Below are 16,174 nucleotides of genomic sequence, written 5' to 3' on the forward strand. Positions count from 1 at the left end.
CAGACTGAAGAAGAAAGTAGAATACTAGGAAGCAAAATATGTCTGCAGAGGAAGCAGTAAAGTTTTTATGAAGGCCTCAGCTTCACAATTAATCAATAATAGATAGTTTGAAGCCATATGATGGAGCATTGGCATAAATATTAATGAACAAAAGTACAACTTTGTAGTTTATGAGGATGAGATAAGACAGAAATGGATTTAATTACATATCCTGCGCACCCAACAAGCCTTGACAGCAACTCACCTGCCAATATTATTCTAATGCAAAAAGAAGCACATATTTAAAGGTAAATCTAAAATATATGATATTGATTTTCCCTCCCAATGATTTGAAAAGATGGTTTACCTCTCATCTGTCTGTTTCCAGCTGTGGAAGCCACTTACTGCTCTATGTACTCACTGCATCTGAATCTGTGGTCCCTTAGATATATAAATACTAATGCATATGAATACAAAAAAAAACATGTTTAAATTCTTAGAATGTACTCCTTTTCATGCAGTTGTCCAATGGCTGTAATTTAATATTTACTGTAAGTATTTTATTGTAGTTTAGTGTACAGTTATTAAAGGGACTGTTTATCAAAGTATTACAAACATAATAAATTGAGTTTTGAATATCCTTGCACTCTCTTTTTGTTCTTTACCTGATCTTATAATTTGTATTTTCTTGTACTGCGCTATTTAGACTAGAATAACAGCCACTGTTATTGTTTACGGTTTCTAATAAAGTTTCCCAAATATAAGCGGAAGTGACATCATTGGTCAGTCTGCTGAATCAAAACAATGGCCGACTGGCAAGCTAGCATGTTACCTCTTGTGATGTTTTTAACCGTTTAACAATTGAGTTTCACTTGCTCTGTTTAAGAAGTTGTTACTGGGATGGATAGATGATTTAATCAGAGTACTTTTAAACAGCTGGCAAGCCCAGCTTTTCGTTGCCAAAATGAGCGATGTTGTGGAGAAGACCCTGACAGCTCTGCCGAGCCTGCTGTCTTTAGACTCTCAGTCTGGAGCTACAAAACTGTCCTCCACCTCCAAACTAGGAAACCTCATCAGAGGGATCACCGAGTTAACGTCCAAACATGTGAGTCCGTCCTTAAAATGGAGCTTAGGTGAAATAACACGAGTCATCTTTGGGTGATGTGCTCTAACGTTAGCTTGCTATACTGTCTATGCTAACCCCAAAACAAGGTGTGTTTTAACCCACTTACTATATGCCGTGTATTCCCTGCATTACCGGCTATGTGTTAGACTGATTTACAGGTACCTTCTCGTTCCTGCTATGTTGTGATCACGAGTTCATTTAGACGTAAACAGAGCTGGGACTATTTTTAAAACGTGTCTTTGTTGGTGCGTTCAGGTGCTTGTGATAAACTCAGTTATTCGAAGTGTCAAAGAGTCAGCTGCCAATATGCTTTACATTCACAAACTGTGTTGCAGAGAAGTAAAGCTTGGAGGGTAAATATGGACATTGTGACAAATGTTGCTGCTGTCCTTCAAGTCCCACTCTTTAGTGTTGTAATATCCCGTAAACACGTGAATGCACCAATCACAACTTGTTTGAGTGGTATCTGCTAAATAGTACTGATGTTCTTTGTGATGTATTGCCTCTCTATAAAGTCTCTACAACTTGATTTTCAGTGTATACTTGCATGGTATACTGTAGGCAATGGCTAATAGTGATGTAAAGTGTATATATTGTTTAGTTTTTTTTGGTTTATTGACTTTTTTTCCACTGTACAACAACTTTTGTCAAGCTCAAGACGATATCACTTTGAGAGTCTTACCTTAGAAATATGAGAAAACAGGAACTGAGAACTACACTCTGACCATTGACAGCAAACAGAGCATGGTAGAGTCTTATGTTAGCAGGCATTTTGTCAATATTTGATCTTAATATCTTTAAGTGTGCTTCTCCTTTTTCAGGAAGAGGAAAAACTTATTCAACGTGAACTAGCGTCTATCAAAGAGCAGGTGTCCTCCCCGAACACCTCCATGGTACGATTCTCCAAAAAAATGTTTTTAATCATTTTAAGCAGATGATTAAAATAGCTCCAGTGATGCCTTCAATTATTGATGTGTTTACTTCTTCCCTGTGTCATAATCTCATCCAGAGGCAGATGAAGGAGCTCATGGTGAGAGCGATCTACTGTGAAATGCTCGGTTATGAGGCTTCATTCAGCTACATTCATGCCATCAAACTGGCTCAACAAGGCACTGCTCTGGAGAAAAGAGTCGGTATGTTTGTTTGTGATGAGCTGGAAAGCTTACTCATTCTTCAGAGTCCTCACTCAATGACTCTTCAATACTCACTTTGTCTCATTATCAACACAAGGGCGTGATTAGTAGATCAGAGCGTTTAAAGCTTAAAAGCAACTTTAACTCACTGCATCTTCCTGAACTTCTTTGAGCAAAAGATAAGTTTGTGTTTCTGAATTGTAGGTTATCTCGCCGTGTCTTTGTTTCTGAACGAAAGTCACGAGCTGCTTCTTCTCCTTGTGAACACTGTATTAAAGGTGGGTGTTGTGTTTTTTACAGCATTTGTCATCTGGCTGCTTATCTTGGCAGAAAGGGATGTTGATGTAATTTGTGTTTTCAGGATCTTCAGAGCACAAATCTTATTGAAGTGTGCATGGCTCTAACTGTTGTCAGCCAGATGTTCCCCAAAGATATGATTCCTGCAATCCTTCCTCTGGTTGAGGAGAAACTTAATCACCCAAAGTAAGAAAGTCTCTTTGAATTTCAAGTCTAAATAGTCACTAATATGCATTCATGTGATAAAAAAAAAATCAGCTTGAATATTATGATTTATAAGTATTTTTTTCAAACATATTTGTAGAGAAATCATTCGAAGAAAAGCAGTCCTGGCACTGTATAAGTTCTACTTAATAGCACCAAATCAAGTTCAACACATCCACAACAAGTTTCGTAAAGCTCTGTGTGACAAGGACCCTGGCGTCATGGCAGCGTCGCTACACATCTACTTACAGATGATCCAGGTAATTTGTTTTTCTGGACTCTGGACTTTCTGGTTTCATCTACTGTGATGAATCCAGTCTGATCACAATCAGTCTTTTTCTTTTATTACAGGAGAATCCAGAAGGTTATAAAGACCTGACAGCAAGTTTTGTCACCATACTGAAGCAAGTGGTGGGAGGAAAACTGCCCATGGATTTTAACTATCATAGTGTTCCGGCTCCATGGCTGCAAATTCAGCTTCTCAGAATACTGGCTTTTCTTGGGAAAAATGATCAGAGGTAAATATTTTGGTGAACAATTAATCTGGTTGTTTAGGCCATGATGTAGCTGTGCTTTCTACTCAAATCCTTGAGAGTACATTTTGTGAGTCTGTTTTTTGTTTGACAGTTCAAGTGAGATCATATATGAAGTCCTTGATGAGTCTTTACGAAGAGCAGAGATAAATCATAACATCACCTATGGTATGTCTAATTTAAAGTATAATTTTTTGCAAATTTGGTTGTAAAATAATTTAAGTATTTTATTCAACCACTGTCTTTATTTCCAGCAATATTATATGAGTGTGTAAAATGCATTTACACAATTCATCCCAAATCTGAACTTTTGGAAAAAGCTGCAAAGTGCATTGGCAACTTTGTTCTGTCTCCAAAGATTAATCTCAAATATCTCGGTAAGATTCAAATACAACATTTTATTTAAGTAATTTTTTTACATTGACAATCAAGACTTCAGATATTGACTGTAGTAATTTGTTTTGTTTGGTGTTACTGTAGGCTTGAAGGCCCTCACCTATGTGGTCCAGCAGGATCCTAAACTGGCCCTGCAGCATCAGATGACCATCATAGAGTGTCTCGATCATCCCGACCTCATCATAAAGCGTGAGGTGAGGCACATACTGATGTTTCTGGATTTTGGTGTCATAGAATTGTAGGTTTGTAGCATTATGGGACTTTTTCTGTTTTTCTCGTAGACACTGGAGTTGCTCTTTCGGATCACTAACGCCCAGAATGTCACAGTCATCGTCGAGAAGATGCTGGAGTTTCTGCGAGTCAATAAAGATGACTACACTACCATTGACCTGGTGGGGAAGGTGGCAGAGTTGGCAGAAAAATATCCTTAAATATATATTCATATACTTCTGGTATATTCATATACTGAAACTGGAAAATTAGAAAACACATACACAAATGTGCAAGAGTCATATAATGAAGCTGCTATAGATATTGAAATAAGAGTCTGCGATGCCTACTGGAGTTGTGTCTCTGATCCAAAAAGCAAATTGTAGAATAAGTTTATCATGGTGGTGAAGCAGTACCTTTCTTGAAACATACGGTACCTGTCTATGGCAGCTTTTCACTGAAGTTACACACAGATCAAAGATACATTTGTTCAGGCCTTCAATAACCAAGATATAGTGTGTTTTATATAACTGGAAGCTCACAATCTTGAAAAACAAGCCTATTGGTTCTGACAATTAGAAGGGTCACAAACTTTACTTTCTGTGAAGTTGAATGAGATTTGTTTTACACAACTTCCTGCTTCCTTCAGAGATCCTGGTAGAAACCATGGTTAGGCATACATTCATACACCATAACTGCATAACAGTGTAACAGCATTCAGTCTCTGTTTGTCAATACACGACTGGTGATGTTTAAATTTAATTTAAATTAGTTATGTGTTGAAAAACAGAAATCCAGTTCTTTAAAATCATGCTGTTGTATTATTTATACCTTGTATGTTCCTATTTATTGTGTTGATTTAGTTTTCCTATGAACCATTATACATATGCACCAGACAATGAATGGTTCATTGAGACCATGAGCACAGTGTTTTCTGTGGGTGGAGACATGATGCAGCCGGACATCCCAAACAGTTTTCTTAAACTGCTGTCTGAGGGTGAGAAACACACACACACACACACACACACACACACACACACACACACACACACACACACACACACACACACACACACACTCAACGTATACTGTAGTTGTTGTTCTGCTGTGTTGTAATATTTCAGTTCACTTATTTACTACTGATGCTGATTCCTAATTTTGTAATGCTAATGTCTCGTTAATGGCCTAGGATTTGACAGCGTGGAGGAAGACAGGAAGTTGAGGCTGTTTGCTGTGGATTCGTATGTTTCTCTGCTGCAAGGAGAGCCTGGCAAACTGCCTCAGCGCTTCCTCCAAGTCATCAGCTGGGTGAGTGCTGAATGCACAATAAGCAGTTTGTACAATTGTTATGTAATAGTAGTGAGGTCAAGAAGCATGGGTCATTTAAATCATAGTTTGACATCCAGACGATAAAAGTAGAGTCATGTTGGTGTGTCCTGATGGAGGATCAGACGTGAGAAGACTTCAAACAGCTCACAGGGATTTAAGAGGTCTGCAGTGCCGCCAACAGCTGGATCAAGCTGACTTTAAATATGGCCAGTAAGATCCTGTCAGTTTGATGTATACATACAGTATATATCTGGTCCCGTGGTGGCCTAAAAATGGACACTTGTGAATTCATTTTTACAGGAATGACACAAAAATACACAAAGTCACGATAGATGCAACTAAATAAGTTCTTGAACAAATCCTTTACAGATTAAAAATATTCAATGACGCTATTGCTTCAAAATGTAACTGACAACACACTATATACGGATACTATGCCGACATTCACAGAATAACACCTTAAATGTTGGGCCCTTTCTCTGCCGTACACAGGTCCTCGGTGAATACTCCTATCTGAGGGAGGAACTTGAAGCGGTCACAGTCCTGAGGCTGCTGGCCAAACTATTGGACATGAAGAGCACCAGCAGTGAAACCAAGAGTTGGGTCCTCATGGCAATGACCAAGCTCTGTGAGGGCGGGGCAGGTGTTTCTGTGGCCCAGGAGGTTTGTGAAGCATACAGCAGCTCCCTGGACACCGTACTGAGACAGAGGGCTCAGGAGCTGCAGCACCTCAGCCAAGACTGTGAACTACGAGCCAGGGTGCTACCTCGAGACGCCAGCCTGGAGCCCCTGGAGGTAACATGCGTACGCAGCAGAATTGCAATAATTATGTTTAAGTGTTCGGTATATTGTCAATGTAATGTTGTTTTCAGTCAATACTCATGGAAACCTGGTATATTGGAGACCTTGAAAGTCCGTTGTTGTTGAAACTTGTGTAAGAAAAGCGCCATAAAATGATTAAACTCTGTGAACCTCAGCAGATGTTACTTTGTTGTTCCTCCTCTCTGGCAGAGTAAGTGCTTTTTATCTGACGGTTGGAAAACAATACGTGACTAGACTTGCCCTCCATGACAACAGTATATTATCCAAATTACTGTATTTATCGAAATAATGGTTTGTCTGATGGGTCAGGTTTACTACAGAACTCCATTTAGTATCCGTTTGGAGTAGAGAACAATAATTATATTATAAATACACAAATGCTTCCTCTGGTTGTTTAAAATTTCATGATTTTGTGACAAAAAAAGTGTAAAAAATGATATTGTTATATTTACAAGCACACACAAATAACATGTTTAGTCTTGCAGAACTTTTCCAAATGATCTTCCCATTTCCACTAAAGGAGAAGTTTAAACTTTGTTGTTGTTGATGATGTTGGTTTCCAGGTGGATTCCTCTCTGTCGTTTCTGGATGGATTTGTGTCGGAGGCGTTGGCTGCTGGCGCTGCTCCATACAAGCCACCCCATCAACGGCAGGAGGAACTAGCTCAGGCAAAAGGTAAAAGATTGAGGTTTAGATTTTGGCCGCACATGTACGGTCTTGTTTTGATTTGTTCTGACTGTGTTTTTTGCCTCAGCGTTGAGCCTGGAGCCCTACAGCCTGTCCCTGCCCATCAGCATGTCCTCGTGCAGCATCGCAGACAGACAGTCTCCTACGCTGTTGTCTGTAAGCTCCGGTCTGTCAGGCGAGAGCCCCGACCTCTCTCACAAAGGAGGGTACGTGGACACGCACACTTATGCTGTCTGATTTTAAATAGGTCGCACACAAATGCACCGCTGGCTTAGAACTTAGTTTTTTGTTTCTTGTTTCAGCTCTACAATGCTGAAGCTGGACGGTGTGAAGAGGGTGTGGGGGAGGGAGGGCTACCTGGCGCAAAGGGAACCTGTGGAGGAGTCCGCCCATGTTGAGGTTCCCAGTCCCCTCCGGTCACCCAGCCAGCAGGGAGACGCTGACAGTTCCCACAGCCAGACTCCCACTCCGACACCGACCCCTCAGCCCGAACAAGAGAAACAGCAGCTGGCCTCTTCGCTGTTTGTTGGCCTGGGCTCCCAAAGCTCTGTGTGTCTGGTGAGCTTTTTAATTCTTCTTTTTTAGTTTCAGGTGGGGATGCCCAGTCTGAAGTAAAGATGCTAGGTGTCATAAATGCATTTGATCGTATAGAAGTCTCTGAGAAAATGCCCCTACTTCTCACATGACGTAATACCTCAGTAAACATTGTAAACATGAATATATGGGTTCAAATCTTCTTGAATACAGCATGATACAAAACAAATGTGGTCCCAATTAAAGTTAAATAGACGATAAAGCAGAATATGCTTTAGGCAAGTAACATAGAGAATCAGAAAGGGGTTTTGCATTTTCTTCTTACAACTTCAACCCTTTCACATTGTGTTTTTACTCCATGAAAGTTAATTGTAACCGTTTTGGTCGCCAACAACGTCTTGTTCAGTTTTTATTAAAGTACTTAGCTCCACCCTCTCGTGTCACTTCTGGTTGCAAAAATCCAAGATGGTGGTGGTCTATAGCAATTTCTCACATTTGACAGGCTACATCCACAAAATGTTTGGCATTTTGTTTTGAAAATGAAACTATTAATCATTAATCAAAATAGTTGGCAGTTATTATTCTGTTGATCTATTGAATTGTTTCAGCTCTACTGGCTCTGTGAATCTCATCCATTCTGATGTGATATTGAAGCCATTTTGAAATTGTCACAGTGAACGTTATAACAATGATAAAACAAATATGATACACTGTGCATGCATATGTTTCAACTAAAAGCTTTCCTTTTTAACAGATGGGAAAATCTGAGCAGACAACCCAGCGATTCAGAAGAAAAGCAAAAGGTCCGGTCTCGTCCTCGGGTGCCGGCGCGCAAGTATCCAACTCCCTCGTCTCTACACCGAACACAGCGAATAACTTGCTGTATAACAACCTCCTGGACTCCAACATCACCTCAGAACTGACTGTTTCTTCACTCGAACAGACATCCCAACTCTCTCAGGGCCCCACTGCTGCAAACGGCACCTGTGATGTAGAGTTAACGGACGGTGACATGAAGGAAAGTAGCCCCTCTCTCGTTAGAGATAACGGTGTGGTAGCTGCTGATCCGGCTCCACATGAAGACCCAGACAGACCTGAAGACTTGTGTCTCAATACTCATCTTCCTGCAGAGTTCTCTGGACTCTGTCACTCAGAAATCACTCTTCTGTGTTCAAACCAAAGCCTGGATCTCTCGGCCTGTCATGTGCAGAAAGAGGATTCTTTAGCGCTGGTTGTTTTCATTTACAACTCCTCTGACTCTGACATTCAACAGATACTACTAGAGCTTGACTCAGATGAACTTGAGGTACAGTAACTATTGAGCAGAGCATTATTAGTGTACGTCTTATACTCTCCTTGTTAGACTTTCATATTAAATGGCATGTTGTTGTTATGCTTGTCCCAGGTATCCTGTGTCTGTGACAGTGCAGTGCAGGAAGCGAGAAGCCACAGCGTAGCAGTGTGTCAGTATTCCCTGACTGTGAAGAGGCCTTCAGTCCATGTTGAAGTGGTTGGGATGGTGTCTTACCAGTTTCCTGTCGGGACGCCTCAGTCAGTGCAGTTCTCATACAAACTGCCTCTAACCAGCTTCATCAGGTGAAATATTTCCTTCTTTTTCAAGTGTGATTTTTGCAGAGAAGATTAGTTGCTTACTGTGATTTCACATCTTTCCTTCAGACCTTTGACCGTATCCACAGAGGAGTACGGGACAATGTGGCTGGACTTCTCTCATGATACAAAGCAGAAGCTGACACTGATAAGTGATGGCCAAGAACCTCTCGTGGACACTCTGAATGTGCTGAAGAAGAAACTTAAGCTTCATGTCGTGGAAATCATTGGTGAACAGACATTGAGTTCTAATTTGAAATGTAAAAGCTGAGCTTTTAGACATTTATTTATTGTGGTAACAAGTTAGATAGTCTTTAATGTCCCAGAAGATTTGTTTGCACATGTTCCCGTCTCACAAGAAAAATAAAAAAATACAGATACAAAAGAAACATGGTGGACGTATGGCCGTACATACATACCTATGTGAAAGGTGCAGTGCCACAGTATTTGACCAATAGGTCGATATATGTTAAATACAGCCTACGTTTCCCATGTATTTTGTATTTGTGATTAACCTTTATTATTCCTCCCCACAGGTATGGAAGGTATCGTAGCTTGCCGGCTCCTCCAAGATCAGCCGTGTCTGATGCACTGTCGTCTGCATGCGGGAACGCTGTCCGTGTGGCTGCGCTCTCCGGTCCCCGACCTGCCCGACTGCCTGATGTACTACTGTCAAAGAGCTTTACAGGAGCACTGAGCCTCCGACTGTAACTCCTCCACTGACCCCACTGAGCAATCTGACCACATGACTTTCAACCACTGAAGAAGAAGAAGGTACACAAAGCAGTAGCGCAAAACATCTTTATATTACAGTGTTGACTATTTGTTTATCTCTCCCACGAGAAGTTACAACAATTTGTATTTTGTCCTCGAATCATTTATTTTTATCAGTTAAATTGCTGGAATAATTCACAGTCTCACAACTGTTTGAATGTCATGGCTGGAATAACCTCAGGGCCAAACGATTGTGTTTTTAACCTTCTGTGGGTGTTTGACGTTTCAGAATAATGTCTTAAAATGATGGCAGGGCTTCACTTGAAATCTTGAATGGTTTCAAACATTGTTAGTGAGTGAAATTAATACTAAGTATGATATTCCTGGAATGAGGTGAAAATCATGACTTTCTACTGTTGTTTTTTGCGCCCCTGGTCTGCATGCTGAGAGAGAGAGAGAGATCATGTCCTGCTTTTTCATTTGTAACAGGATTTTTAAAAATCAGCAAAATGTTCTAGGCTAGAACGATCATAACAGTGAAGCCCAAATGTGTTTTAATCAGACAAAGACAAAAAGGTAATTTGGGTTATTTTCAAGTTCATCAACACTGACTGAAATGGAAAGAATGACATGTATTCTTGCATTGGACTGGTTGATGTTAGTTATTAGTTTTTTTTTGGAGAAGCACAGGGAAAATATTGATATGTTTAAAATGAATTGTTCATTATTGTGGTGTTGCTTTTCGAGGAGAACCTGCGCGTCTTACATCCCTCTTTGTCTTTAGGATGGCATCATGCTAACACTCACCTCTGACTGCAGCAGTTCCACATATTTCTTTCATTTATGATGAGAGTGTTTTGTCTTAAATAAGCAACAATGTCACTCTGCGATGTCCATTTGTCATTGTGATGAGGAGCATTTCAGGTCTTCCTCCTGTTTTGCAGACGCTGCCTGCTGTGTGATATGATTATCTATGCACTCATGTTTCAGTCAGTTTTGGTGAGAGGTGGATTTTAGTGATCTTTGATTATTATATTTTTGTATCAATGCAGTATTAAAAACATATTTATTGGATTTATATTCTTACAGAAAATATTTTATATAAATTTTTCTGAAAGAAAGAAAATCATCGAGCTCCATGTGCTGTTTGATCGTGTTGTGTCAGCCTGTATTATTTAATTCAACCTGAAGGGAGAGTTTGGTCTTTGTTGCCTGTGTCCTTGTTTGTCTAAAACTCAAATTTAACCCAACGCCTTATGTTCTAATGCCGAGGTGGCGTGTTTGGTTTGTGCCTGTGGTACAGAGAAAATCCTTGTTTCTTACAGTGCCTGTCACTACGTTCTGCTAACTTATGAATAAATCCAACACATGTAAACTAACTTGATTTTGACTCAATGATTATTCATTAAATAAACACAGATGTGCTGCACTTGAAGCAAAGAGGGATTAGTACAGTAAAGAAAAACATTTCTGATGATCTTTCCTCTCATGTGATATTGGCTTCATTGAAAGAATAATATTTGAAATATTTATTGAATGAGTATTGTTTACTTACTACAAACACCAAAAACAAACAAACAAAATACTAGTGTCATTTGATTTGCAGTCTTTGTTGTACAGTCCATATGTCCATTCACTGAGACCCTAAAAAGAAGTTATCTCTGTCTATTATCAACAATTTTTATAGAGATTTAACATCAAAAAACAATATCAGACCGTGAGGGTTAATGAGTTTATATCTGGATTAATCATACTAATGCACTCCTCACTATTCTATACTTTGATATTTTAACGTTAGTAATGTTTAAGACAGTAACCCCTATAATGCTAAAGGAACGGATACTGTCTGTAAAATATGTCATTGACATGATAACACGGTCTTCATTAACAGGACTGAACATTACAAAATGAAGAACTGGCTGGTTGACTCAGTCCAGGTCTTAAACAAAAGCATGTTGACTCCACATTAGGACATCATTTTGATACCTTAAGACAGCTAAACAAAATCTATATCCATGTCTATCCTGTTTTTCCAAACTACATCACGTGGGCTAGAAAATCATGCTTGCACTGTTTCAGGTAAAACCTTCAGTAGTATTTGTTAAAGGTCAGTAATGTCAAAGTAGACAAAGGTTAGTAAGAAAGAGATGTCTGCAGGGATGGCGTGTTTTTGTAGACCAACCCCGGAAATTAGCATCGCACTGGTTCCCTCGACAAAAAGCCAATTAGGTTTTCGATTGGATTTGTGATTATTGCAGAAAATAAGATCTGTGGCAAACACAAGGTTATGATTGTTTTGGAAAAACTTCTAATTATAAATCGGGAGAAGAGTTTTGTTCACAGATTCAAAGAAAATAATAAGTCTTCAAATGATTCAAAGTTGTCCCCTTCTATTTTATTTTGCTTGCAAGGGAAAGATGCACCACAGCCACCTCAGTCAGTGTCTGTGGTGAAAAGTTCAACATCGTACAAGATACCAAACCATTTTATGCACACATGAGTTCACGCCCTGGGATAAATCATAGACAAGGAGTAGATGTTCTCGTACCCTGGCTATCGTTCTTATCTAACCACACGCCAAGTGTGTTTAATGGGAATCAGTGATGGTTTTATGGTCTGTCTCAAACTTGTCAGACACTGTATCTTCACTTCCTCTGTCCGAAGTGGGAGTGTGTGACCAGCCGTGAGAAACAAGACACTGTGTTCATTAAAACTGATTAACTACTTCTATAGGACTGCTGTGTTATGTCAGTATTTGTGTTCCTCACCTTACCTTTCAGTTTTACATCTTTTAAAACATTTCATGATATAAGAATATATTTTTTTCCATTACATGATACTTACACGTTTTGTTCAGCAAGATATTCTTCACAAATGAACACTAGCATTAATGCAATCAGCAGCAGTAAAATGCTAATGTTAGGCTACAAAGTGACGTTTTGTTGTCTAATTTAGCCTTTTTTAGTACACGTAAAAACTTTAATGATCCAAGAGAGAGAGGGATTTACTAAAGTATTTAATGTCGTCGAACAAATTTAAAATCTCTTTAGCTTGTGTTAGACCATATTTCAGGCATCTCACCAAAACCCCTTTAAAAAAAACATTGACTTTGAGACGAGGGAACCATGTCCTGGTTTTAGGATTCATTCCTGCAGCACTCTATATTGAACTATGAAAACCCAAAGTACCAAAGTTTGTGGGTTTTTGCACATTTGTACAATCAAGGGAATATTTTTGTATCAGTTACATACTTCACAATATGCACTACCAAGTAGTTTACACCAAAATGTGACCCCTGCACGTGTCTCATTGCTGACTGTGTTGAGTTGATGTTGTTCGAGGGATGAAGCGCATGGCCAGGCTGTGCTCGTCCTCCACAGGCTGCTGTGACAGGTTGTTGGTCTGCCGGATGCTACTGAGGGTGCAGCCACGGCGAGGACACACGGTGTAACGAGACAACAGAGTGACCAGGATGGCCTTCATCATCACCATGGCTATGTGTTTGCCCACGCAGGAACGAGGCCCGCACCCGAACGGCTGGAAGAAACGACTGGGCACCTGCCAACCAGAGGAGGTAAAAACTGAGCTGCTGTTGTTGTTTCTAGAGCCACATGATGTTGCACAACATTCACCCGACTTACTGTTCTGTCAAAGTTCATCAGGTTGAACTCTTTTGGGTTTGGGAAGAATTCGGTCTTATGCATAAGACCAATGTTGAGAATGATGTTGGTTCCTTTTGGGATTTTAGTGCCTTCGATGTTGTCATCTTCCAGAGCTTTCCGCATTGTGAAATCAACCACCGGATGAAATCTCAAAGACTCATTGATGAAACTCTCCAGCACCTTTAAGCTTTGATAATCAATGTTTTCACCTGTTTCACCTGGAAATGAAAACACAGCATTGACGGATTGTTGGAATAGTTTTGTTTTTAGCTGTGAGTGTAACAGAGAATAATACAGCACAAATGCGCTCACTTAAGACAGCGTTCATCTCCTCCACTATCCTCAGCTCTACATCTGGGTTTTGTTTCAGCAGCATCAGCATGAAGAAGAGGCTGATGGAAAGTGTGTCAGGTGCTGCAATCACCATCTCCAGCACGCACTGCCTGACGTTATCTGCTGAAAGCTCTCCAACATTCTGTTCAAAAGAAAGTAAAGGTACGCGGAAAACACATGGCATGATCAGGACGGTACCTTTGCGGTATAGATTTATGAAAAGGGACAAACCTGTGCAAAGATGAGCTCTGTTGCAAAGTCAAGATCTTCATCCAGCTTCTCAGACTCATTTATAATCTTTCTTTTCATTTCAAGAAGGCTCTCCATCACGTCCTGCAGCTCTTGACTATTGACACAAGAAGCAACACATAGAGTAGGTTGAAGAAATCACAAGCTGAATGTTGAGTTGCTGTGATGCGTGAGGATCGTACGCTGCTCTCTTGTGCTTGTTGTACAGCCATCCAATCTTGAAGAATATATCAGGCTTTATAAGAACTGTTTGCCAGGTCTCAAAGTAGTTGTGGATTTTCATCAGCAAGTCCTTTTCTGAGTTATGAGGAACAACAAAAAAAACAGGAATCACGAGCTGCAGTGCAAGAATTTCAAATATTATTTGCTGGCAGAAAATAGGTCGTTTGAGTGTAGAATGTGCAGACAATGACAATGCAGCTGACCGTTGAGCGGCACCCTAAGGAAAAGCCTGTTAGAGATGTCCACCACTACGACTCTTAGCAGATTGAGAGCGTCCACGTGTCTCGAGGGGTCGGTCATCGTCTGCAAGTGGTCCAGATGTTTGGCTGTGGAGCTCACACAGATTCGCACCGTACGCTGGAGGCCTGGGCCTGTCAGAGCTGTAAAACAACCATGAAACAGTACAGTAGTGAAAGAGAAAGCAGTGTTTCAGTTATTGCAAGACTTCAATTTTGTAGAGAGAGTGGTAAAATAAGGCACCACAGTACTCTGACTCCATACTCTCTTGTGTAAGGTTATTGCTCACCTTTAGAAAAATATGTCCTCACTTTTCTCCAGAGCAGGACATCGCTGTTGAAAATGATACCCCTCCCTTCCATCCCAATACACTCCAGCCCTTTTTTGCTCCCAAATCTGGCTGTGTAGTGGGCGCTCCTCAGGACATGATACACTGCTGAAGATCTGGAAGAGTAGCCAGGCTTTGACTCACTACAGATTCATGGGATAAGATAGAAGGTTGTTTTTTTTTTATCGCAAAAGACTTGCCTGCTCAGAATGAGGGTCTCCTCGCCGTTAATCCAGACCCGGACAATGCTCCCATATTTGTTGTTGTAATAGTTGCTCGCTGTTCCTATCCCCATCCAGATGAATCTGCCGTAGGAGAGGATAGGACCGAGTCCTGCCAAGAAGGATGGACCTGGCAGAAAAAAAGACATAACAGACACCGGGCTGCTTAAGTCCAAGTAAAAACAGAAGTATTCCTGTATGGAAATCAGTTACTGTTTTCATTATCAATAACATGATGCAGAAACATTTACTTTTGGCTCACACCTGCAGTCCCTTGAACATGTCGATAAATCTGTGCAACGTTTGTACAAGAACGGAAGCTAAAGTCTCTTACCGGGTATATGTGACCGTTGTATTCGGCTCCAGGCCGTGAACAGCAGCAGTAGCAGCAGTAGAAGCAGAGCGGTGGTGACTTCAGACATTGTGTCGACAACCTCGCTGCCAACGGTGAGTGTCTTTGGTGGCTGCATCCCCATCTAAACACACACATGAGCAGGCTTACTGTGTCCTCTGTCTGCCCTGTGCTCATACAGCTTCTGTCTTCTTTTATAACCAGCAGACAAAACAAGCTCATCCGTTTGTTAAAACAAAATAGAGGAACCTAAGTCCGTGGACATCCCTTGTCCTTCAGGGATGGAGTACATTAAAACCAAAACACTCCCACACAAAGCTTTAGGATGAACTATTTGTTACTCAGACAGCTGCTCATGTAAAATGTCAGTTTATGTGTGGGTGACAGATTATTCCCTCATTTCTTTTAATACAGGTTTATCATTCTCATAATATTAGGGTCTTCTCTTGAGATATCATGTACATTGAGTTGCAAATATTCCTGACAGAACTCATCCAAATAGAAACATGAGAATGTATGTTTCACTTTAGTGTACTACAGGAGCTAACACAGTCTCTCAATACAGGAACAAAATCCACATAATTCCATTTTTAAATTGAATACAAAATCTGATTTTTCTACATCTTTTATCCTTAAAGTATCTTTTTGCCTTTTTTTAATTGTTCATTAACAAATTATCAAAGAATATTACTTACTTCTCTTGTTCTTTTCGACCGCTGACAAGTTACAGTGCAGTTTAAAGTGATGCAGTTCTTCCTCCACTGGTTGTAAGGATGATCAACATGCTCCTACCAAATAAATCACAGTCATTCAAGTGTTTATAAATCCTCGGTTAAGCCCTCATTTTACTGGTTGCTTAGAAACACTGCCACTTTGGGGTTACAAGTACCATTAGATGGCAGAACAGTGCACAGGCCAGATAACGGTGCACGTCTAAACCACAAAAAGTGTTTTTTATTCATAAGAATGCAAAACCTCCATCCCTTTTACTCTGCAGC

The 16,174-nt window shown here is 40.3% G+C and overlaps 2 protein-coding genes across 2 annotated transcripts; one reads left to right on the forward strand and one right to left on the reverse strand.

Moving 5' to 3' along the window:
• The first annotated feature begins 783 nt into the window (after positions 1-783).
• ap4e1 (adaptor related protein complex 4 subunit epsilon 1) lies at positions 784-10,951 on the forward strand. Its single transcript, XM_068722424.1, has 21 exons — positions 784-1,084; positions 1,927-1,998; positions 2,115-2,238; positions 2,443-2,516; positions 2,600-2,721; positions 2,840-2,999; positions 3,091-3,257; positions 3,367-3,440; positions 3,527-3,649; positions 3,753-3,862; positions 3,950-4,089; positions 4,763-4,875; positions 5,068-5,186; positions 5,700-6,002; positions 6,593-6,704; positions 6,784-6,922; positions 7,019-7,274; positions 8,005-8,556; positions 8,656-8,846; positions 8,928-9,088; positions 9,395-10,951. Exons 1-21 carry the CDS (start codon positions 944-946, stop codon positions 9,553-9,555), a joined length of 3,414 nt encoding a protein of 1,137 aa, XP_068578525.1. The 5' UTR covers positions 784-943; the 3' UTR covers positions 9,556-10,951.
• A 994-nt stretch (positions 10,952-11,945) lies between these two features.
• Positions 11,946-16,060, reverse strand: cyp19a1b (cytochrome P450, family 19, subfamily A, polypeptide 1b). The gene is made up of 10 exons (XM_068722451.1): positions 15,872-16,060; positions 15,159-15,300; positions 14,804-14,954; positions 14,565-14,719; positions 14,242-14,418; positions 13,999-14,113; positions 13,799-13,913; positions 13,547-13,709; positions 13,214-13,452; positions 11,946-13,130 (listed from the first exon to the last, which is right to left on the reverse strand). The coding sequence occupies exons 2-10, from the start codon at positions 15,298-15,300 to the stop codon at positions 12,879-12,881; spliced, it is 1,509 nt and encodes a 502-aa protein (XP_068578552.1). The 5' UTR covers positions 15,872-16,060; the 3' UTR covers positions 11,946-12,878.
• Positions 16,061-16,174: the final 114 nt, after the last annotated feature.

This window comes from Cebidichthys violaceus, unplaced genomic scaffold, assembly GCF_023349555.1.
Source record: "Cebidichthys violaceus isolate CVI_PGR_0920_01 unplaced genomic scaffold, fCebVio1.0.p SCAF_3, whole genome shotgun sequence".
Classification (NCBI taxonomy): domain Eukaryota; kingdom Metazoa; phylum Chordata; class Actinopteri; order Perciformes; family Stichaeidae; genus Cebidichthys; species Cebidichthys violaceus.

Bases quoted from the DNA above. Each gene is read 5' to 3' on its own strand.
- ap4e1 (XM_068722424.1), top strand. From the start codon at position 944: ATGAGCGATGTTGTGGAGAAGACCCTGACAGCTCTGCCGAGCCTGCTG. The intron at 2,239-2,442 runs GTATGTTTGTTT...TCTGAATTGTAG, and splicing joins TGCTCTGGAGAAAAGAGTCG to GTTATCTCGCCGTGTCTTTG. The intron at 6,923-7,018 runs GTACGTGGACAC...TTCTTGTTTCAG, and splicing joins GACCTCTCTCACAAAGGAGG to CTCTACAATGCTGAAGCTGG.
- cyp19a1b (XM_068722451.1), bottom strand. From the start codon at position 15,300: ATGGGGATGCAGCCACCAAAGACACTCACCGTTGGCAGCGAGGTTGTC. The intron at 14,720-14,803 runs GCAAGTCTTTTG...CTACTCTTCCAG, and splicing joins GAGACCCTCATTCTGAGCAG to ATCTTCAGCAGTGTATCATG. The intron at 13,453-13,546 runs GTGAGCGCATTT...TTTCATTTCCAG, and splicing joins GGAGATGAACGCTGTCTTAA to GTGAAACAGGTGAAAACATT.